General features: G+C 44.0%; 1 protein-coding gene across 1 annotated transcript in view; it reads right to left on the bottom strand.

Annotated features, from left to right (window-relative positions):
* Positions 1 to 213: 213 nt before the first annotated feature.
* LOC126306808 (prostaglandin reductase 1-like) overlaps positions 214 to 24100 on the bottom strand; it is a 78296-nt gene continuing 54409 nt past the window's right edge. Inside the window, exon 3 of the mRNA XM_049992068.1 lies at positions 214 to 787. Coding sequence (XP_049848025.1) covers positions 305 to 787 — 483 coding nt within the window. The 3' untranslated portion in view covers positions 214 to 304. The remainder of the gene's footprint in view (positions 788 to 24100) is intronic.

Here is a 24100-nt window from a genome sequence, read left to right on the forward strand (position 1 = left end):
TGTGGCGATTACAGCTCCATCTGTTAGCAGCTTTTCTATTATTTCGTGCTGCTGTATAAACTTGTTACAGCTTTCACAATAAACATCCCGTTTACTGCATTCCTCTATCGATCTTTGTTGTCGAGATATTTAATTTTTGGAATCAGGGAGTTCTTTTCTGGAGACCCTGTATGAAAACTGAGCTACTTCGTCAAAAATAAAGGAGACCAGCAGTTGACACACACTTCTTTTTATTTTTGCCTTGGTACAGGGAGGCAGCTGAATGAGGGACAGCAGTACTGGGTGAGCCGCCAGCCGCCAGCCGTCAGACCTTGACGACGGCCTTGCCCAGGTTGTCGCCGCGCAGCATGCCGATGAAGGCTCGCGGCAGGCTGTCGAAGCCGTGGCTGACGGTCTCTCGGCAGACGAGCCGGCCGTCCAATACCCAGCGGCGCATGCGCTCCACCGCCTCGTCCCAGCGCGGCAGCCAGCGCGACACCAGGAAGCCCTGCAGCACCAGCTCTCGGCCCACCACCGCCGGCTGCACCGTCGTCGCCCGCACCGGCTCCTCGCTGTTGTAGGCGCACACGGCGCCGCAGATGGGCACGCGCCCGCCGTGCCGCATGCACGGCAGCACGGCGCTGCTCAGCTCGCCGCCCACGTTGTCGAAGTACACGTCCACTCCCGCCGGCGCCACTTCCTTCAGTGCGCGCCGGGCGTCCGTCGTGCGGTAGTTGAACGCCTCGTCGAACTGCAGCTCCTCCTTCAGCCAGCGCACCTTCTCGTCGCTGCCGGCGAAGCCTATAACCTGACACGTAGCAAACACAACTGAAGGCGGCGCCTTTCTGTCTCACAGACCGTAGGCTACATAAAATAACAGGTATTTGTCCCCAGAATGAGATTTTTACTCTACAGCGGAGTGTGCGCTGATATGAAACTTCCTGGCAGATTAAAACTGTGTGCCCGACCGAGACTCGAACTCAGGACCTTTGTCTTTCGCGAGCAAGTGCAAGTGCTCTACCACCTGAGCTACTTTTTTTTTTAATCTCTATTTGTTCGTTTTCGTTCGTTTCATCTGCCCAGTGCGAACGTCGCAAGACACCCACTTCAGTCGCTTCAGTTCGTTGTTGATCCATTACCTCCGTTTTTTTATTGCAGAGGGCAGCTAACCCTCTGACTGAACACGCTGAGTTACCGTGCCGGCTGTTGCAGAACTAACACTCCTGAAGGAAAGGATACTGCGGAGACATGGCTTAGCCACAGCATGGGGCACGTTTCCAGGAGAGCTTCTGTAAAGTTTGGAAGATAGGAGACGAGATACTGGCAGAAGTAAAGCTGTGAGGACCAGGCGTGAGTCGTGCTTCGGTACCTCAGATGGTAGAGCATTTGCCCGCGAAAGGCAAAGGTCTCGAGTTCGAGTCTCGGTCAGGCACACAGTTTTAATCTGCCAGGAAGTTTCATATCAGCGAACACTCCGCTCCAGACTGAAAATCTAATTCTGGGAACATCCCCCAGGCTGTGACTAAGCCATGTCTCCGCAATATCCTTTCTTTCACGAGTGGTAGTCCTGCATGTTTCGCAGGAGAGCTTCTGTTAAGTTTGGAAGGTAGGAGACGAGATACTGGCAGAAGTAAAGCTGTGAGGACCGGGCGTGAGTCGTGCTTCGGTAGCTCAGATGGTAGAGCATTTGCCCGCAAAAGGCAAAGGTCTCGAGTTCGAGTCTCGGTCGGGACCACAGTTTAATCTGCCAGGAAGTTTCATATAGCGAACACTCCGCTCCAGACTGAAAATCTCATTCTGGGAACATCCCCCAGGCTGTGACTAAGCCATGTCTCCGCAATATCCTTTCTTTCACGAGTGGTAGTCCTGCATGTTTTGCAGGAGAGCTTCTGTTAAGTTTGGAAGGTAGGAGACGAGATACTGGCAGAAGTAAAGCTGTGAGGACCGGCCGTGAGTCGTGCTTCGGTAGCTCAGATGGTAGAGCATTTGCCCGCAAAAGGCAAAGGTCTCGAGTTCGAGTCTCGGTCAGGACCACAGTTTTAATCTGCCAGGAAGTTTCATATCAGCGAACACTCCACTCCAGACTGAAAATCTCATTCTGGGAACATCCCCCAGGCTGTGACTAAGCCATGTCTCCGCAGTATCCTTTCATTCAGGAGTAGTAGTCCTGCATGTTTCGCAGGAGAGCTTCTGTTAAGTTTGGAAGGAAGGAGACGAGGTACTGGCGGATTTAAAAGCTGTGAGGACTGGGCGTGAGTCGTGCTTCGGTAGCTCAGATGGTAGAGCATTTGCCCGCAAAAGGCAAAGGTCTCGAGTTCGAGTCTCGGTCGGACACACAGTTTTAATCTGCCAGGAAGTTTCATATAGCGAACACTCCGCTCCAGACTGAAAATCTCATTCTGGAAACATCCCCCAGGCTGTGGCAAAGCCATGTCTCCGCAGTATCCTTTCTTTCAGGAGTGGTAGTCCTGCATGGTTCGCAGGAGAGCTTCTGTTAAGTTTGGAAGGAAGGAGACGAGGTACTGGCGGAAGTAAAGCTGTGAGGACCGGGCGTGAGTCGTGCTTCGGTAGCTCAGGTGGTAGAGCATTTGCCCGCAAAAGGCAAAGGTCTCGAGTTCGAGTCTCGGTCGGGACCTCAGTTTCAATCTGCCAGGAAGTTTCATATCAGCGAACACTCCGCTCCAGACTGAAAATCTCATTCTGGGAACATCCCCCAGGCTGTGGCTAAGCCATGTCTCCGCAGTATCCTTTCTTTCAGGAGTGGTAGTCCTGCATGTTTCGCAGGAGAGCTTCTGTTAAGTTTGGAAGGTAGGAGACGAGATACTGGCAGAAGTAAAGCTGTGAGGACCGGGCGTGAGTCGTGCTTCGGTAGCTCAGATGGTAGAGCATTTGCCCGCAAAAGGCAAAGGTCTCGAGTTCGAGTCTCAGTCGGGACCACAGTTTTAATCTGCCAGGAAGTTTCATATAGCGAACACTCCGCTCCAGACTGAAAATCTCATTCTGGAAACATCCCCCAGGCTGTGGCTAAGCCATGTCTCTGCAGTATCGTTTCTTTCAGGAGTGGTAGTCCTGCATGGTCCGCAGGAGAGCTTCTGTTAAGTTTGGAAGGAAGGAGACGAGGTACTGGCAGAAGTAAAAGCTGTGAGGACCGGGCGTGAGTCGTGCTTCGGTAGCTCAGATGGTAGAGCATTTGCCCGCGAAAGGCAAAGGTCTCGAGCTCGAGTCTCGGTCGGGCACACAGTTTTAATCTGCCAGGAAGTTTCATATAGCGAACACTCCGCTCCAGACTGAAAATCTAATTCTGGGAACATCCCCCAGGCTGTGACTAAGCCATGTCTCCGCAATATCCTTTCTTTCAGGAGTGGTAGTCCTGCATGGTTCGCAGGAGTGCTTCTGTTAAGTTTGGAAGGAAGGAGACGAGGTACTGGCGGAAGTAAAGCTGTGAGGACTGGGCGTGAGTCGTACTTCAGTAGCTCAGATGGTAGAGCATTTGCCCGCAAAAGGCAAAGGTCTCGAGTTCGAGTCTCGGTCGGGACCACAGTTTTAATCTGCCAGGAAGTTTCATATCAGCGAACACTCAGCTCCAGACTGAAAATCTCATTCTGGGAACATCCCCCAGGCTGTGGCTAAGCCATATCTCTGCAGTATCCTTTCTTTCACGAGTGGTAGTCCTGCATGGTTCGCAGGAGAGCTTCTGTTAAGTTTGGAAGGAAGGAGACGAGGTACTGGCGGAAGTAAAGCTGTGAGGACCGGGCGTGAGTCGTGCTTCGGTAGCTCAGATGGTAGAGCATTTGCCCGCAAAAGGCAAAGGTCTCGAGTTCGAGTCTCAGTCGGGACCACAGTTTTAATCTGCCAGGAAGTTTCATATAGCGAACACTCCGCTCCAGACTGAAAATCTCATTCTGGAAACATCCCCCAGGCTGTGGCTAAGCCATGTCTCTGCAGTATCGTTTCTTTCAGGAGTGGTAGTCCTGCATAGTCCGCAGGAGAGCTTCTGTTAAGTTTGGAAGGAAGGAGACGAGGTACTGGCAGAAGTAAAAGCTGTGAGGACCGGGCGTGAGTCGTGCTTCGGTAGCTCAGATGGTAGAGCATTTGCCCGCGAAAGGCAAAGGTCTCGAGCTCGAGTCTCGGTCGGGCACACAGTTTTAATCTGCCAGGAAGTTTCATATAGCGAACACTCCGCTCCAGACTAAAAATCTCATTCTGGAAACATCCCCCAGGCTGTGGCTAAGCCATGTCTCCGCAATATCCTTTCTTTCAGGAGTGGTAGTCCTGCATGGTTCGCAGGAGTGCTTCTGTTAAGTTTGGAAGGAAGGAGACGAGGTACTGGCGGAAGTAAAGCTGTGAGGACTGGGCGTGAGTCGTACTTCAGTAGCTCAGATGGTAGAGCATTTGCCCGCAAAAGGCAAAGGTCTCGAGTTCGAGTCTCGGTCGGGACCACAGTTTTAATCTGCCAGGAAGTTTCATATCAGCGAACACTCAGCTCCAGACTGAAAATCTCATTCTGGGAACATCCCCCAGGCTGTGGCTAAGCCATATCTCTGCAGTATCCTTTCTTTCACGAGTGGTAGTCCTGCATGGTTCGCAGGAGAGCTTCTGTTAAGTTTGGAAGGAAGGAGACGAGGTACTGGCGGAAGTAAAGCTGTGAGGACCGGGCGTGAGTCGTGCTTCGGTAGCTCAGATGGTAGAGCATTTGCCCGCAAAAGGCAAAGGTCTCGAGTTCGAGTCTCGGTCAGGACCACAGTTTTAATCTGCCAGGAAGTTTCATATCAGCGAACACTCCGCTCCAGACTGAAAATCTCATTCTGGGAACATCCCCCAGGCTGTGACTAAGCCATGTCTCCACAGTATCCTTTCTTTCATGAGTGGTAGTCCTGCATGTTTCGAGGAGAGCTTCTGTTAGGTTTGGAAGGAAGGAGACGAGGTACTGGCGGATTTAAAAGCTGTGAGGACCGGGCGTGAGTCGTGCTTCGGTAGCTCAGATGGTAGAGCATTTGCCCGCGAAAGGCAAAGGTCTCTAGTTCGAGTCTCGGTCGGGACCACAGTTTTAATCTGCCAGGAAGTTTCATATAGCGAACACTCCGCTACAGACTGAAAATCTCATTCTGGGAACATCCCCCAGGCTGTGACTAAGCCATGTCTCTGCAATATCCTTTCTTTCATGAGTGGTAGTCCTGCATGTTTTGCAGGAGAGCTTCTGTTAAGTTTGGAAGGTAGGAGACGAGATACTGGCAGAAGTAAAGCTGTGAGGACCGGGCGTGAGTCGTGCTTCGGTAGCTCAGATGGTAGAGCATTTGCCCGCAAAAGGCAAAGGTCTCGAGTTCGAGTCTCGGTCGGGACCTCAGTTTTAATCTGCCAGGAAGTTTCATATCAGCGAACACTCCGCTCCAGACTGAAAATCTCATTCTGGGAACATCCCCCAGGCTGTGGCTAAGCCATGTCTCCGCAGTATCCTTTCTTTCAGGAGTGGTAGTCCTGCATGGTTCGCAGGAGAGCTTCTGTTAAGTTTGGAAGGAAGGAGACGAGGTACTGGCGGAAGTAAAGCTGTGGAACGGGGCGTGAGTCGTGCTTGGGTAGCTCAGTTGGCAGCCGGCACGGTGGCTCAGCGTGTTCGGTCAGATAGTCGGTTGGCCTCTGTAATAAAAAACTGAGTGGAATGATCAACCATCGAACTTGAGCAGGATGTCTTGCGACATCCGCAACGACCAAACACCTCGATCAAAAACGAACAAAATGCAAAAAAAAATGTTGGTAGAGCACTTGCCCGCGAAAGGCAAAGGTCCCGAGTTCGAGTCTCGGTCGGGCACACAGTTTTAATCTGCCAGGAAGTTTTAGATATTTGTCCATTTGCAAGGCCGTGCTGAAAAGTGATATCTCCGAATTTTTTATGTGTGTGAGGTAACGGGCGAGTCGTGGTACCCTGGAAATATTCTGTCTTCGGAATTGGGGCGGCAGCAGAGGACGCTCTTCAAGGGCGCGGCTCGTTAGCAACCGCGCGTGATGCCGCACAGTAGCTGGACCACGTGGTGCCGAACGTTAGCCGGGGTCCAGGCGTGGCGTGGCTGGGCATTCCTTGGTGACGAGGACGTTGCTTTGTGTCGATAAAAGAGATTCCTATGCCGTGTGAAGGTACTGGTGTGTAGTATCTGTAAGTGGCTGTTCTTTGGAGGGCGACAATGTCCAGTGGCGCAGAGAGTCGCAAGCAGAGGCTGTTGTTGAGAGGCTGTGGAGGGTGTAGGCTGCGTGAGCCAAAGGCGGTTGCGTAGCGAAGGATTTATCTCTGTGTTTAATAGTAGTGGCACACAGTTTGAATAATAGTGCGTTTGTGTTTGTGCAGTGTGATAAAGGAAATAAATTAAATTTTACCAGTTCTTAATGCGTCTCCATCAGTTAGGACCACACCATTGCATTTAACAATGAACGAAGTATCGATATACACGGTCAACTAAAACAAGAGGAATGTAACATAATAATCATTAATTAACCCATATAATCTCCAAGGAGACGGGAGCTTGTTACAATCCTCTTGTTGTAGTTGACCGTGTATATCGAGACTTCGTTCATTGTTAAATGCAATGGTGTGGTCCTAACTGATGGAGACGCATTGAGAACTGGTAAAATTTAATTTATTTCCTTTATCACACTGCACAAAAGTAAACACACTATTATACAAACTGTGTGCCAGTACTATTAAACATAGAGATAAATCCTTCGCTACGCAACTGCCTTTGGCTCGCGCAGTTTACACCTTCCACAGCCTCTCAACAACTGCCTCTGCTTGCGACTCACTGCGCCACTGGGAACTGTCGCCCTCCAAAGAACAGCCACTCACAGATACTACACACCAGTACCCTCACAGCCGGGAGTGCCAAAGACGGTGGACTTTGTGAAACGTTAATGGCAGACATTTCACAGTTCGTACAGAAATTAATAGTAGCCAGATGAGTCGTGATAGCTCAAAAAGAAAGATGTATGGTACATTACTATTATTTGCAAGACGATTCTGATGGTGTAATAAGATTTTCAATATCTTTATTAGTTTACATTTAAGTACCGGGCGGTAAATTATACAAGTTACACCCAGCAACGAATTTCCAAAATCTAAACGGTTCTTCAGATTTTTTCGATCGACGTGTCTTTAGAAAGCTATTAGTGTAAACATAAATTGGTATGAATTAAAAGCATGTAACTTGAATAGTACATGAGTTATTGGAGGTCAAAGTGGCCGATTACTATCGATCGCGTCAGGCCATAGGTACTCCACAGTGACACGAAAGAACGGTAGCAGCATACTTATAAATATATTTATTCGTCTATGTCTTTGTTTATATACTCAAAAGTATTTACTGTGTTATAGAAAGCACAGAGACGTTAGGCTACTGGCCTACCTTTTGTTGTTATTCTTTTGATACATGTTTATTTTTTTGTGTTTAATTATGTGTGTTAGAGTGTATTTATGGTCCAGCCGTAGGAATATTTATTTAATTTCAAGTTATTTAAATGTAAATCCGGTATTTCGAAATGTGTTTCAATACGTTTGTGAGTATACGTTTGCTTGGAGACTTGGAGGGAGCACTCTAGACAGTCACAACGCTCTTTAGTAAGGGATGCGACTACCGAAGTGAATGGAGGGAGTTTGCGACCGTGCGGCGTGAGAGAGTCACACAGGACACGAGGAGGGTGTCACAGGTTACGAGAAGTGCTGGACGCGATGGCGCGACGGACGGAGAGCCGCGGAAAGACTTGGAGAGTGTCGAGCGGTTTGCGCATGATCGCGAGAGAGAGAAATACTTCGGAGTGCCGACTTGTCCACTTGTGATATTTCCGTGGCTTCTACAGTGAAGACGTAGTGTGCGTTTAGAAGTGAATATCTCGCGAGCTATGTTGTCGTTCATAACTACTTACGTGCTGTAAGAATCTATTATTTCCCTGTTATTCAGCTTATATTTTATTTAATTGCTGGGCCATCGACACCAATAAGTGTTTTGCAGAATTATACCGTATTCTCAAAAGTACTTCTGCTATCGTACTCATCATTTAAAGTCGTTAAGATAGTACCTGCTGATTTTATTTAATTGGAACCTTTCATTTATAAATGTATGTTACTTTCATAATTCGCAATTGCCGACTGATAGAAACCTTCGACCATTCGATTCATGTGTGTATTCTTATCGTATACTGTAGACTCAGCAGTATTTGGCCTGTATTGCGGCAACTACGTATCCCAGTCCCTAGACAACGAAACCAGCCAAAACTTTCAATATTACACCTCTGAGTCGGTGGGTGCGTAGTTATTTGAAAGCCCGCATATGAAAACTCTTAAAGCTTTTTAAATAAATTAAATGAAACTGCACGGTTGCAGAGACCTTTTCAAGTCTCAAACTTCTATGATGTTTATACAGATCAGCCAGAACAATATGACCACCGACCTACTATCGCCGGCCGGGGTGGCCGAGCGGTTCTAGACGTTACAGTCTGGAACTGCGCGGCCGCTACGACTGCCTCGGGCATGGATGTGTGTGATATCCTTAGGTTAGTTAGGTGAAACCACGTCCAGGCGTCCTGCAGCTTGCCAGCCACACCCAGTTACAGATGTCGCACGTCGTAGGCTGAGCAGACTGATGAAAATACGACAGGCGGCGAACTGTGGTGGAAATAGCATCAAGCTGGCAAAGTACAAGTGCATCTGAACACAGGGTACACCAAACACTCCTAAAGATGGGCCTCCGCAGCCGATGAACCATGCACGTGCCAGTGTTAACAGCACGATATCGCCAACTACGACTCAAACGGGGAACGTGACCATCAGCACTGGACGTTGCTGCAGTGGCAGACCGTTGCTTCATCTGATGAATCCCGATATCGTATTTATCTTGCCTATGGAAGAGAGCGAATCCGTCTTCTTCCAGAGGAACAGCTCCTTGGCACCTGTACTGCTGGATGGAGACAAGACGGTAGCGGCTCCATCTAAATGTCGTGTGTCTAGGGCCTCCCACCGGGTAGACCGTTCGCCTAGTGCAGGTCTTTCGAGTTACGCCACTTCGGCGACCTGCGCGTCGATGGGAATGAAATGATGATGATTAGAACAACACAAATCCCAATCCCTGAGAGGAGAAAATCTCCGACCCAGCCGGGAATCGAACCCGGGCCCGCAGAATTGACAATCTGCCAAACTGACCACTCAGCTACCGGGGGCGGATAAGCGGCTCCATTATGCTCTGAGTGACATTCGAGTGGGAGTCCATGGATCCAATGGAGCTCGCGCAACGCACCAAGATGGCCAAGAAGTATCGTACACAGGTTGCAGACCACGTACACCCCTTCATGACGACCATGTTTCCCGACTGCAATGGCATTTTTCAACGAGATAATACGCCGTGTCATAAGGTCAAACGTGTGAATCCTTGGTTCGAGGCCACAGTGCCGAGTTCCAACTGATGTGCTGGCCTCACAACTCGCCAGATCTGAAACCGATCAAACACATCCAGGATGTGACTGAACGTGGCCGAATTGATGTGAATTAAGTGATTTATGTGTGCAGATGTGATCGCACCTCCATCCAGCGACCTACCAAGGCCTCATTACTTCCATACCACGACACATTGCCGCTGTTATCGCCGGCCGTTGTGCCCGAGCGATTCTAGGCGCTTCAGTCTGGAACCGCGCTGATGCTACGGTCGCAGGTTCGAATCCTGCCTTGGGCTTGGATGTGTGTGCTGTCCTTATGTTGCTCAGGTTTAAGTTGTTCTAAGTCCAGGGGACTGATGACCTCAGATGTTAAGTCCCATAATGCATAGAGACATTTGAGGCGCTGTTATCTGCGCCATATGTGGACATACCGGCTATTAGATCGTTATAATGTTCTCTCTGCTCAGTGTATGTATGGACTGAACGACGAATGAAAATTTTTACGGAGGCCAGGATTCAAATCCAGGCCTCTTTCTTAGTACGAGTAGAAAGGTGATCGGACCACTAAGCCACTGTGGCATAGTGGCTTTGCACAACTGCACGGACTATTACCCTACAGGCTTCTCTCTTCAACCCAAATTCCCCTTCACACCTCAGCCCACTTGGTGATGTCCTAAATAAAAACAACGCTTTTAACATGTAAGGTGGCTATAATTTCGCACCTTAAAAGCAATCATCTGCGGACTTTGCCATGATTTACAACCGGAATTAGGTATCATTTGATAGGTTGTACATCGTATATATGAATTTTTAAAGGACATTGTCACGTACACCTTGTAAATAGTTGTTAACGCTTATTACATGAAAGGTGACGGAGTGTCTTTATTATCAAAACGGCGTAATGAATGACTGCCTATGCTAGTAGAGGTTGGAACGCCATTAGAAATGAAACGGCAGGCGTAACGCAAGCCCTGGGTGAAAAGCCCGTACAGATGTGTTGGTCCAGCTTGACACAGGAAGTAGCCGAGACGGACGGTCGGGGCACCTGAGTGCAGAACCTCAATACGGCGACGGCCGGTCGGTGTTGTAGAGGGGCCGGAAGGATAACCAGATAATACTTTGGAAACTCGGAAAATCTTGGACGGAGCAGAGAGGAAAGAGAAAGCGTTACCTCGCCAATCACGTAGGCTGGGTTATTTCCGAAGATTTTTACTCTGAGAAGCGTACCATTGTATGAATTCCTAATTAACGAGGACAGGTATTTCCTCGCAAGCTTTCCGCGCTGGAATTCAAAAGACTGAAATATGGATGTTCGGCGTTCAGAAGAATCTGCAGAGGGGGAGAATATTCCGTGGGTTCGAGAATATGATTCGCCTTCTGCAGTTACGGGGGAGGGGTGCGAGTTTTGCTGGGAAACCAGCGGTGGATGGAAAGAGGTCTTCCATTTTTGAGAGCCCGTGTTTGACGGTCGCTTAGAAGTAGCTTTTGTTGGTACAGTCGGACTTGCTGTCTTTGCTCTCAGGAGATTTTATAGTTAGAACGGTTAAGAACTGTACTGTTGCGAACTTACATGATTCTGGACTTCGTCTCCAGGTAGGGAGTCGTCGTTGAGTACGCAGCGTTCAGTCATTGAGAGCACTTCCTCTGTCTATACTCACGTAGAGACGTTATCTGAATTTCGTCCTTGTGGCTGGGAGCTCGCGTTTCTTGTCTGTGGAACACAGAGAGGAGAAGACAGTACTAGATCATACTAGTCAGAGGACCGCCTTCTGCCGTCCAAGTGTTTGAAAGAGTTTTTATTTTGTGGCTGGAGTTCTTCCATCGTCGAAGACGTATACGAGAACCATCACTCCGACGCACCGGACACATTACATATCGTGATATTGCTAATTGCTTTGGCTTGTTAGGGCTATAAAACTAAACAGCTGTGATCACGTAAATTTTATTTCCACTGAGGTTGCACACCACTGTAGATCATTTTTGAAAGTAGTGTCTTCTATTGAATGGTACGTAGGTGAAGTCAGTCATTTCGTGTTACTTATATTACATCGCGTAGCCATAAAAAGGGATAGATTAGGGCAATTGACCAATCATATTAGTTAGGAAATCTATTTGTATATCTTTATGTCCATCGGAATTGATATATATAAACATTTCTAATATAGAGAGGGGTTTTAATCCATAATAAATGTATAAGCAGAAAGAGCAGTTATCATTTGTAGTTACTTGTTCCTTTAATTATACATTCATGTTTATGTTGTGATTTATATGTTAAAGAGTAAGAAGGAGATAATATGACCATTAAGAGATCCTATGATCTGCTTTAGGGTGTAGTCAGGCAGGGCCAAATCTTCATTTTCGCCTTCAGTATTTTCCGTTGCGCACATTCATTTTACACCCGCCTGGAGTAACATCTTAGAAACATTCTACATCTTTATTCTTCATGTCTACACTTTTGCAGCCCTCTGCCTTAACACAGCCCATAACTGTAGCGTTTAAAATGGTGTAGTCCAACATAACAATGTCAGTGCTTGAGAAACAGAGTGCTATAATCGAGTTTCTATCCAAAGAACAGACGAATGGAAAAACTGGTAGAAGCCGACCACGGGGAAGATCAGTGTGGATTCCGTAGAAATATTGGAACACGTGAGACAATACTGACTCTATGACTTATCTTAGAAGCTAGATTAAGAAAAGGCGAACCTACGTTTACAGCATTTGTAGACTTAGAGAAAGCTTTTGACAATGTTGACTGCAATACTCTCTTAAAAATTCTGAATGTGGCAGGGGTGAAATACAGGGAGCGAAAGGCTATTTACAATTTGTACAGAAACCAGATGGCAGTTATAAAAGTCGAGGGACACGAAAGGGAAGCAGTGGTTAGGAACGGAGTGAGACAGGGTTGTAGCCTTTCCCCGATGTTATTCAATCTGTATATTGAGCAAGCAGTGAAGAAAACAAAAGAAAAATTTGGAGGTATTAAAATCCACGGAGAAGAAATAAAAACTTTAAGGTTCGCCGATGACATTGTAATTCTGTCAGAGACAGCAAAGGGCTTGGAAGAGCAGTTGAACGCAATGGACAGTGTCTTGAAAGGGGGATATAAGATGAACATCAACAAAATCAAAACGAGGATAATGGAATGTAGTCGAGTTAACGCGGGTGATGCTGAGGGAATTAGATTGGAGAATGAGACACTTAAAGTAGTAAAGGAGTTTTGCTATTTGGGAAGCAAAATAACTGATGATTGTCGAAGTAGAGCGGATAAAAAATGTAGACTGGCAATGGCAAGGAAAGCATTTCTGAAGAAGAGAAACTTGTTAACATCGAGTATAGATTTAAGTGTCAGGAAGTCGTTTCTGAAAGTATTTGTATGGAGTGTAGCCATGTACGGAAGTGAAACATGAACGATAAATAGTTTAGACAAGAAGAGAATAGAAGCTTTCGAATTGTGGTGCTACAGAAGAATGCTGAAGATTAGATGGGTAGATCACATAACTAATGAGGAGGTGTTGAATAGAATTGGGAAGAAGAGGAGTTAGTGGCACAACTTGACTAAAAGAAGGGATCGGTTGGTAGGACACGTTTTGAGGCATCAAGGGATCACCAATTTCGTATTGGAGGGCAGCGTGGAGGGTAAAAATCGTAGAGGGAGACTAGGAGATGAATACACTAAGCAGATTCAGGAGGATGTAGGCTGCAGTAGGTACTGGGAGATGAAGCAGCTTGCACAGGAATGAGTAGCATGGCGAGCTGCATCAAACCAGTGTGTGGACTGAAGACCACAACGACAACAACAACAACAACCAATGAAAGCTTTTGTCCACACATGGAGCACCTTCCCCTTCAGGATGACAACTCCAGACCACGTACAAGAACGCTGCGACATCTGCAACAATCCGACGTCTTGGGTTCACCGTCATCGATCATTCTCCACACAGTCTCGAAATTGTTCCATCCCACTTTTAAACTGTTTCCAAAACTTGAAGAACACGTTTGATGACTTCACTTTGATAGCGATGAAGCTGTGCAAGCAGAGGCTGTGCCTCCTTGCAAACATTCTGCAGTGACGGTAACAACAGATTCGTCTCGCGTTGGGAGAAATGTATTCGTCACAGGGTGACTATGATGCGAAATAAGTACGTAGACATCGAAGAATAAAGATGTAGAATGTTAATAACGTTTGCTTTATTGAAAGAGCGTTAAGAGTTTTCATATAATAAAATTCGGAGGCATCAATCTTCAACACTCCCCCATATTTACGAATTTATTTCACGTGGTAGCATTAACGCCTTCACTACCATTCTTACATCTTACATGCTTAGGGAGTAGAGTCGTAAAACTACTGTACGCTATTGTAGAATATCAAAAGTAAATGTAGACTACAGTAGTTTACCTAGAAGCCTTAGTCGATTAAGATTTTAACCACATTACATTAGGTGTGTTGCATACCTATCGGGCTTTACCTCATTCTGATAGTGTTCTTTGCGTATGCATCTTGCTAGGTTCCGTTAGAAACGGGAAGCGGTCACCCGTCTAGAAACTGAGTGAGGATACATAAAGGGCTTCGAGACTATGGAACATTTTTGTTCTAGATAGTCATCCTCCAGCCTGTTACTTCAAAAAAATAGTATTTATAGCAAAATTGGAAGTGTAAGTTTAATTCAGGTTTTATGCGAAAATGTTGATCTGTAACGTGAAGCAGAGGGATTTGAAGCAAAACAAAAAAAGCAATACAGATTTATCATGTAGCACTAGAAAAATTGATTTCCTCAAAAAATGGTAAAATTAAAAAATAACGCAAAACGAACACATATCAAACATCACCTCAATACTTCTTCAAGCTTATGTAAAGCATGTTTCTGTTATTCGCAAACAACAGGCGCATTTATCAATAATCACAGGGAACTCTTGGCTTTGGCCATGATGAAGAACGTAACTACAAAATAACAAAACTTATTGCTTTGCATATATACAAAACCAGAAGTTGCGCTATCGATTAATTTTTGTTACTTCTACAATTTGTGTTTTATAAGGATATAAAATACACAATGGACTAACAAAAAGGAAAGAAGTCGTCGTCTCCCAGATCAGATTCTCCCTCACACCTCACACATTCATGTTCATTACTTTCCCTAACAATGCTACCGGCAATCCTGACAATTACTAAGTCGCTTATGTAGTGTGCCAAAACTACCAAATCGTAGTTCCGGTAGAACATAACTGTAGTAGGGATTGAACATTACACTATCCATAATACAGGTTGGCGTGTAGTCGACTGATACATTTCGAACTTGAATATTGCGCATGCGTGGTAGGCTATACTGAGCGCCAGAGAGGCTAAAGCTAAAGGAAAGAAAGTCATTTTGTATGCCATAAATTGCAATGTAATAAAAGTCTTGATCGCACGGTCCTTTATTAAATGTTAATTTCGAAAAATATCGTCAGACATAAGATGTAGATCTAGTTCTGAGTTTGGCACTTGGTTTCAGTGAATTCACAACTATGTTACCATACACAGTATTTACGAAGTAAGCATTGTATTTCTATATACAGTCAATGTGCCCCGTTTGTTGAGCCTAAAACTAGATCTGCATCTTATGTGTAACAATGGTTTTTTGAAACGCGTAACATTTAATAAGGAATGGTGTGATCGGTCTTACGCAGAATTGAAATTTGTGTCAAGTTTGAATGATCGCCTTCCTCTGCTTTGGAAGAAATCCTGAATCAAGTAATTTTATACGCCAGTAGCAATGAAATGCTGGCCCATGCAACACCGTGTTAGCTCAGCTCGTAGTTATTTCGAAACTAAGTTGTGATAAGTGCAGCATTTTTTTAAGCCAACACTCTAATGTTGGTCAACACAGTCCGGTACCTTGAATGTTTGAATAATTTGTTCCTGTTCAACGAAGCCCATTTCCATCTTTCGTCAACAAACAGAACATGCGATACAGGTCTCGAGTGAATCCTAAACAGCTGCATGGAAAGCTGTTGTACTTCCCCAAAGTGACAGATAGTGTGGATTCGCTGTTTTATGTATTGTAGGCCGATACTTTTTTGAGAATTAAGATGGAGGAACACTGAATTTTACTTTAGGCTGTTATGTCACTATGTTGTTCGAAGACTTTGTTCATCCTTGTTTATGACAGCTTTGCTTAACCCGAAGGCTCTTTCCTTTCAGCAAGATGATGCTGCATGCCACACCTCGCGAAACTGCTTGGCCGTTGTTCGTGGAATGTTCGTGATTGTTATCTCTCGTTATCGAGACATCATTTGAGCCACTCGGTTACCAGATATTATTGTCCAGGATATTATTCCTACAGGAATTCTCGAAAACCCGGATGTTCTGGAGATACACAGTGAACATTCGAGAAGTTAAACAAGCCACTGCTGATCAGATTACGACTATTGACGACGATCCGTATGGTTGCCAACATTTTAAAGAGAGAATAAGGTATCGAGAAGGCAGCCTACAAAATAAATACTTCAAATGGTGTTTTCTACAAAGAACAGTATCAAGTGACAAAAGAACAATAGCCCAGCACAAAAAAGACTGAGAAACATGATTAACAGTGTGTGGAAGGCGAGAACACAAAGATGTGATTATATGGCAGTGATAAAAGTGGTAGTGCGACCTCCAGACCAGATGTGAGGAAACACAGATCAGCAAATGGTAAGTAATTACTTTTTTTACAAAAAAAATTGCGAAGTGGACTGTTTGATAGTCTATAACTAACAAAACTGTATCGTTATAGATCCCACTGATGATGCCTTAGAACAGGAGAAGGCGAAACGCTTATGGGATAAATAAAGTAACTAGCAGCTAGAAAAGGCAGTTTTATTTAAAAAACAAGTACCATTGCAAAAGTTGGAAAAAAGTGGGATAAAGTCTAAATAATACTGGATCTGACAGAAAAATGTAGCCAACATAAGGGATTTCCCGGGAAAAACGGTATAGTTGTCAACCCTGCTTACAAAGGAGTGTGTTCGACAATTTCCAGGCGCTCTTACAACAGTGCAGTCATTTAAATGGAGACCGTCTTTCTGACAATTTTGTAACCTTTTGATAATAAAAATGCATATTGCTGAATATTTATAGACTATTTCGCTTTATCTTCCCTGTTCTCATTTCACAATCCATGAAAATTTGAAATGTGTTTGCCGGCTCACCGCCACCCTGAATGAGCAATATATAACAGTCATAAAAAGTAATTACTGTAAATACATAATCATAAACCGTAAGTAATAGTAATATACACAGTAATCAATATGTACTATTTCATATATGTTACTTTTATTAGCTTGCTGTAAGTAAACACACTGAACGAAAAATTAGCCACCCATAGAACACATTACACTAATGCCACAGAACAGAGACGATACCAGAAAGGGAAGCAGAGGGCGGCTCCTTTGTCAAGCGTTGGGCTCAACGCCGTACTGAAACTGAGTAAACGCGAAACTTATGAAAGGGAAGTAATCTAACCGACTTAATGAAAAGTTATACGGGGGGCAATGCTTATGAAACAAGCAGAGATAAATCCTTAGTGAAAAACTTATCAAAGAAGCTTTTAAATTCATTACCGTCAAAATGTGAAAGCTGTGAACAGCCCCTGCTTTTAGCTTCAGATGTCAATGACGCTTTTTCTTGCAGCACTCTTATTTTAGTTCTTAATTTTTCTTTTCTAGGATTCTGAGTTGATAAATCAACTTTACTTCCAACAGGAACAGCTGTTATGGGACACACTTCAGGAGCTGTGTCAGTGTTGGAATTTTCATTCATGCTTTCAACCCGAACGTAAGACATGGGTATTACTTTGGCTGACGACAACGGGCTGTATTACAATTTAATTCATGCAAATGTTATGAATTAGGCCCAGACCTATACGTTCACTCTAACAATCATGTAATGTGAACCACATTTGTTTAATAAATGATAATAAGTGTTGCAAAGAAAATTTTGTCAAGCTTTGTCCTAAACATGAGATGTATTTCAGCTTTTTCATTATGTAGCTATTCGTATGAAATGTTCTCTTTTTTATCATTTTCTTCCAGCAATAAGTACAACAACAACTATTGATCACTAAGTTGTGAAACGTGAATCTACTTGCGTGAACTGCTCACAACTGAGCTGCAAGTTACTTGTACCTGGTGCTATAGGCACTCAAATAAGATTTTTAAACGTCTATTTTCTCCATACCGTTCTGAGATGTAGATTTCCTCCCAACTTGAAAAACAATTTCGATATGTCAGCTACATTTAGTACACAGCAACGTATCACCTAAAATGAACCAAACGTAAAGTAGCCAGCGACTATATTCTCCAACGCAAAACCATCAAATTTTACGATGCAGAGTATCTAGAAATTTAGTATCACAGAAACTATAACCAACACCGATAAAATAGACACTTCACCAATGACTTGAAACTAAAAGATTACAGAGAAATCAGTTTTGTATGCCAGTGAGTCTCCTCAGAATCGAATGAGAGATATAGTACGTAGTAGTCAAAGAAGTGTGCAAACACGAAACAAGTCGTTTTTAATTTGTTAAAAGAAAACGAGAAACTCTATGAAAAAACTAATTCCAGGAGTTAATGTAGCTTTGCTTCGCTTACAATTTTTTGAAGTTTAATAAGTGTTTATTGTTTATAGCATATACTAATATCGGCCACTTTGTCGAAACCCCTTATTACTTTATTGTGCCGTCGTTTCTCATACTGCTGCTGATTATATATTTCTAACTTAAACAATACATCAAACAACTGTTTACTTGTGGGAAAGCCCAGCAACTAAAATGCACAATTAATAAAACAAACAAAGCGTACCCGTTCGCGTTTAGTTTCAGCCACAGGTGTTTACTCTGTTTCCAATGGCTCTGGGCACTATGTGACTTAACTTCTGAGGTCATCAGTCGGCTAGAACGTAGAACTAATTAAACCTAACTAAGCTAAGGACATCACTCACATCCATGCCCGAGACAGGATTCGAACCTGCGACCGTAGCGGTCGCTTGGTTCCAGACTGTAGCGCCTAGAACCGCACGGCCACTCCGGCCGGATACTCTGTTTCAATATGGCAGGTTTCACACTTGCACGATAAATTTTGGAGCACGGATTTCAGCCAAGTTTCCGTTCTGTATATTCTCTATTCTGCGCTAATATCGTGTAAGACAGGCTCTGTCCTTGATAGTGACTTCAATTCGCGCGTGAAAGATTGTCCACAAATTACTTCCAGTGTCCCAAATCCAGTTGAAAACATGCATTAACATTGACATGCCACTGAGTGACGAAATTGAAAGGATTTTTATTGCTAGATTTCATCTGCTGTTCTAACATTGCCAGACAGTTTCTGTAGCATCGTGTCAGGTACACATTAGGACACAGCCGACTAAGGGCGGGACAGGACCGTGCAACGAAGGAAATACTTCACCACATAGTGTGTGCGGTATAGGGAGGCAGTTTCTATCGTTGCGCCCACCCTGCGAGAGCATGTGGTCTGTATGCCTCCCGTTCAGCGTTATGGCCCATGCGCAGTAAACTGTGTCCCGGACACCACGGCAAAGGCGGAAGCAGGCACTCTGCGGCCCTGTCTTACGCCTCAGTTTTCGCTGTTACATTTACACCTGTAAGCTACAGAAGCCTTGCCCTGCCCTGCCCTGCCCTTCGCTGGATGCGTCCCGGTGTGCGCCTGGCTTTCAGCGGGTCAGTAACGTTGCAATGCAGCGCCTAAGTGATTATCAATCTGGGGCCGTGTGCATGCAGTCGTATGACCAGGGCTGTTATCATGTTGGAAGGCAGCAGAGTTTGCAGCATGTTTATCACGAAGATGAAGAAAGCAAGGCAACTCTTGGTCACCGGGAATTTGAAATAAATGGTGATTCATGTTCTCAGTATCCTGAATGAGTCCGCAAGAGTCACAGTACATAAAACATCCCCAAATAACAACAGAACCACCTCCAGCGTGAACTACCCACTCATCGCCCCCCCCCCCCTCAAAAAAAAAGGAACACTGATTGTTGAACGGCTTATTGGGTCGTCGTTGTAATCGACACCTTGCATCATCTGAAAAGAGGTAAAATCGCGACTCGGCTAACCACACTATACGCCGCAGTCACCTACTGTCCAGACTCGCCGCACGGGGTAGCCGCTCGGTCTCAGGCGCCTTGCCACGGTTCGCACGGCTCTCTCCATAGGAGGTTCGAGTCCTCCCTTGGGCATGGGCGTGGGTGTTGTCCGTAGCACAAGTTAGTTTAAGTTAGATTAAGTAGTGTGTAAGCCTGCGGACCGATGACCTCAGCAGTTTGGTACCATACGAACTTACCACCTTGCCGTATGGTCCATTAAAGATGTGCAGAATTGTGTGCCACAGTGAACTATGGCATTTTCCGAGGTAAGGGAGACCAAGGGAACACAGGCACTTTAAGAGAATTTTCGTTTTGTTTTGGAATCTGTCAAACCCATGTCGCTACAAAATAATAAAATTTTGTGAAACAAAGCAAAAGAAGAGTTTCGTTTAGTTAATATAATTTTATTAGCCTAGATTTACCTTTACTATCTATACAGTATTTATCGAGAGTCTTTACTCTGAAAACCTGTTCTACGAATTATGTTTTTCCAGTATTTCTGTTATGCTTCACCGGTGGTCAAACAAATCTGTGCCCCTCTTCTGCGTACAAATTCGATGTTTCTTGCCATTCCGTCCTTGTATGAATCCCACACACTTGGACAATTTGCTCGTACTGGCTGTACAGGTGTTTTACAAGCGATCTATTTCCTAGAAAAACAGCATTGTTTCAGTCTCCTAGTGATGAACCGAAATTTTGTATTTGCAATGTCTACAACTATTAATTTTACGTCATCGTTCCACATCATGTTTGTATTCATTGTTACTCCCACGTATTTTCATGGTGTGAATGACTGGCTGTTATTCATCACTCGTGTAGTCAAAGGCTACTACACGTTCCCGTCTCACGAGATGTGTGCTAGCATTTGTACCATTCTGATAGTTTGTCAAAAAGTTACCAGATGTTACCACACTTTTTATCGCGTAAATCTTCTACGTTAAAAATTGTTTAACTTGCAATACATGCCCTCAGTCACAATATTTTACATTCCAACATGCATCGGAGCTGCGATTCTGTTTTCAAGTAGCTAATTCACGATATAAAAAGAAAAGAGAGAGAGAGAGAAAGAGAGAGAGAGAGAGAGAGAAGCTACAACCGCTCTCAGATCATCAGTAAGTGAAGAACACAATTCTTAATTTTACAAGAGTAGTTTCTCACACGAGATTAACGAAAAAAAGAAATTACTGTTAGTGGTAATCTTCATCTGACCATAAAATGTTGGTGTACAACTCCAACGTTCCCGCTCACGCTCCAAATGATATAACTTGAATATCACTGTACCATATGCTCAATGACGAACGTTAATTTGTGATTCAGTTATGAATTTATCAAACAGATGACATACAATTTTCGTTTGTATAAAAATATGAAATTAAAAAAATATTGCTCGCAAAAATGGCAGATGCGATGTTTTTACTTCCTTATTTGTACTGCAAGAGATCTGGTTCCTTTCTTGGGAAATTGGGTAACTGTTTACATCCATGAAATGAAATGTCGCATTCAGACTAAGAGCGGGACAGAGTCCAAACAAATCTGATTTACCCATCTGCGGAGATACCATCAGCTGGTCACATCACTTCTTCTTTAGAAACTGTATTGAAGAGTGTAACTGCACGATAACTAATCATGTCACTAGGACTTAATGTGAAACTTTTAAAAAAGTAAACAGAGTATTTTATGTAATTGTAAGTTCTTCAGTTACGCGGCAGGTATTTGGATAAATATAAGGCAATCTCACTGGACAATCGCCTGTTTCGTGTCATTTGGCTAATAATTCATTCGTAGTAGCAAGTTTTCAAGTCTTTTCTTCAGAAGAAGCCTTTCCTTGATTGTTACTTACTTTGAAGCCGAAAGCTGAGGGGTATCAGGATAAACTTTACTTATCTTTTTTGGCTCTAATATGACGTCTTTTTGTTTTGTAATTAAAGGAATGAAACTCGTTAAAGGATTGCACTTCTATGTTGAAAGAAGAAGCATGTCATTTCACTGATTCTTCCTAAGGATTTTATGTCAAGGTGACTTGCTCCGAAGTAATATCCTGGCATATTTTCTAGGCATCTGCAGCTGGATTTAACAAAACACGTATTCCGCTTTCGATATTAGCTATGGTATCTTTTGAGAACATTTATGCCTGCAGCCACCGCCTAAGACCCAAAACTTAAGTCATCCTCTGCGTCGTTGATTCGCTATACAGCCCGGGCACCATGAAGAATGGTAATCAACTTTTCGCAAACGGTTGCATATCTGTTTGAAATTATGGATAGGTGAACGAAGCTATGGCTTGCTGGTCCAGTATGTAAGAGGATTAAAAGTAAAAACAACTTTCTCAGCATTTTGTAAGGTCTGATACTGTATAGCATTCTGGGATAAACCATTTCTTTTGAGAGTCAAAATTCTTGTACAACCCGTTTTGCTAATTTCTTAACAATTAATCCTTTTCCTGGACAATCTTTGCATTTTCAGAAACTTACTAATCAACAGTAAAAATTTCACAACAGATCGTATTGTTCATGATCATCTTAATTATAAAAATGTATTTCTGATAAAAGACTATTCGTAGACATTTGGTCTTTGTTAGTGCGATTATCACAGAGGAGATCGTCGAAACAAGCTATATTCAGTAATCATATATTTCTTTATTATATTTGGAACTAAGTGCCACAGAGACGAAACTACATTTTCAGTGCGATGGACCATTTCTACAAAAACAGCTTCAAATGTCACTTTGAGCACTATCTAGAACGAGATAGTATTTACATTTACGAACACTAGGTACGAAACAGTTTTAAGTCTAGAAACCCAAAACCTCAGTTTGGGAGTACTGTGGAAGAAGAGTGGAGTAAATAAATTTATTAGTCATTACTTTTTTGTAACAATTTGTTTTATTTTTATAAAGCACGATTTAGGCGAAGAAAGAATTTCATAAAAACTTCCGTTGTCAGCTAAATTTGTTTCTGTAGCAAACACTCGTAAGCATAGTATCTTCCTTGTTTTATTAACTGCCCCTTCTTAAACTTCCACCACGTTTGATATTCGTAGAGAAAAAAGATACTAACTGGAGATGGAGGTGCCTTTAAATGCGCTTATTAAAATCTCGTTAATTTTAACAGTTAAATTACAAATTAGAGTGAAATACATAATTAGTTACTGCTTCGGCTTTTAATCAGACTAAACAACCATTTGAAAACGGGAATTTAGCAAACATGACGCACCAGCGTGCGTGTCACAAATATCACACCCGTGCTATTCTAACAGCCAAAACTAAAAATTAAAATAAAATAAATCGTAATCAGGGAAATCGCAACGACAGCACATGAATCAGCAGTGGCGTAATCGTTTTCCGTACGCACATTTGAATTACAGAGCACTTTCATTCGGTCATCCAGTAATGTTAATTAGCGACATGACACGTTCTCTCTGGCCTTAATGGAAACAGAAATTTGTAATCAACGTTGACGAGTGATTGAAAGTTAAAATTTTTGAATTACAGCGAAGCTGGCATGGAAATATTGAGCTACAGTGACCAAAGCAGAAATGACACGTGGTCTGAAAGTGTCACAATTACGAGCCACTACTTCCGAACCTGTAAAGGCGAATGTTCGGGGAAGTAACTATCCAGGCCGGATTTTAATGGGGCGACTTTTCGTTTAATTTCTTTTGAACCTGCGGTGGTAAACCATAGTAACGACGGGACCTGAGCCTGGCTGTTGGCAACGCAGGGCTTCCGAACACCGAGGATTGTTGACGGTCGGCATCATTCTGTTGCAAGGATAATGCTCGCCCACATGTTGGCAAAACTGTTTCGACTGCGCTGCAGGAGCTTAGCTTGTAAGCCTTACATATCCTCCATACAATCCCGATCTTTCCCCATGCGATTTCATATTTTTGATGGCCCTAAGAAAGACATTCGTGGTCGGCGATTAGGTTCGGACGAAGAGGTGCACATCTGAGTACAATAACAGTTTCATAGGCAACCGCAAACATTTTTCGATGAAGGCGTTGACCATTTTGCCTCACAGTGGGATAAATGGGTTACCAGTTAATGGCGATTACATTGAGGTGACAAAAGTCAAGGATACCTCCTAATATCGTGTTGGACCTCCTTTTGCCTGGCGTAAAACAGAAATTCGATGTGGCATGGACTCAACATGTAGTTGAAAGTTCCTTACAGAAATATTGAGGCACGCTGCCTCTGTAACTGTCAACAATTCCGGAAGGGTTGCCGGTGCAGGATTTTGTGCATCAACCGACCTTTCGGTTACGTCTCATAAATGTTCGATGGGATTCATATCGGACGATCAGGTTGGACAAATCTTTTGCTCGAATTGTCCAGAATGTTCACACTAATCGTGAACAGCTGCGCCCCCGTGAAATGCCTATCGTCTCCCTAAAAATTTCATCGGTGTTTGGGAACATGAAGTCCATGAGTGGCTGCAAATGACCTCCAAATAGCCGAACATAACCAGGACACAGTCAGTTCCACGTAAACAGAGCCCACGCCGTTATGGAGCCACTACCAGCTTGCACAATGCTTTGTTGGCTAATTGGGTCCTTGGCTTCGTGGGGTCTGCGCCACGCTCGAACCCTACCATC

Source organism: Schistocerca gregaria, chromosome 1 (assembly GCF_023897955.1).
Source record: "Schistocerca gregaria isolate iqSchGreg1 chromosome 1, iqSchGreg1.2, whole genome shotgun sequence".
NCBI lineage: Eukaryota > Metazoa > Arthropoda > Insecta > Orthoptera > Acrididae > Schistocerca > Schistocerca gregaria.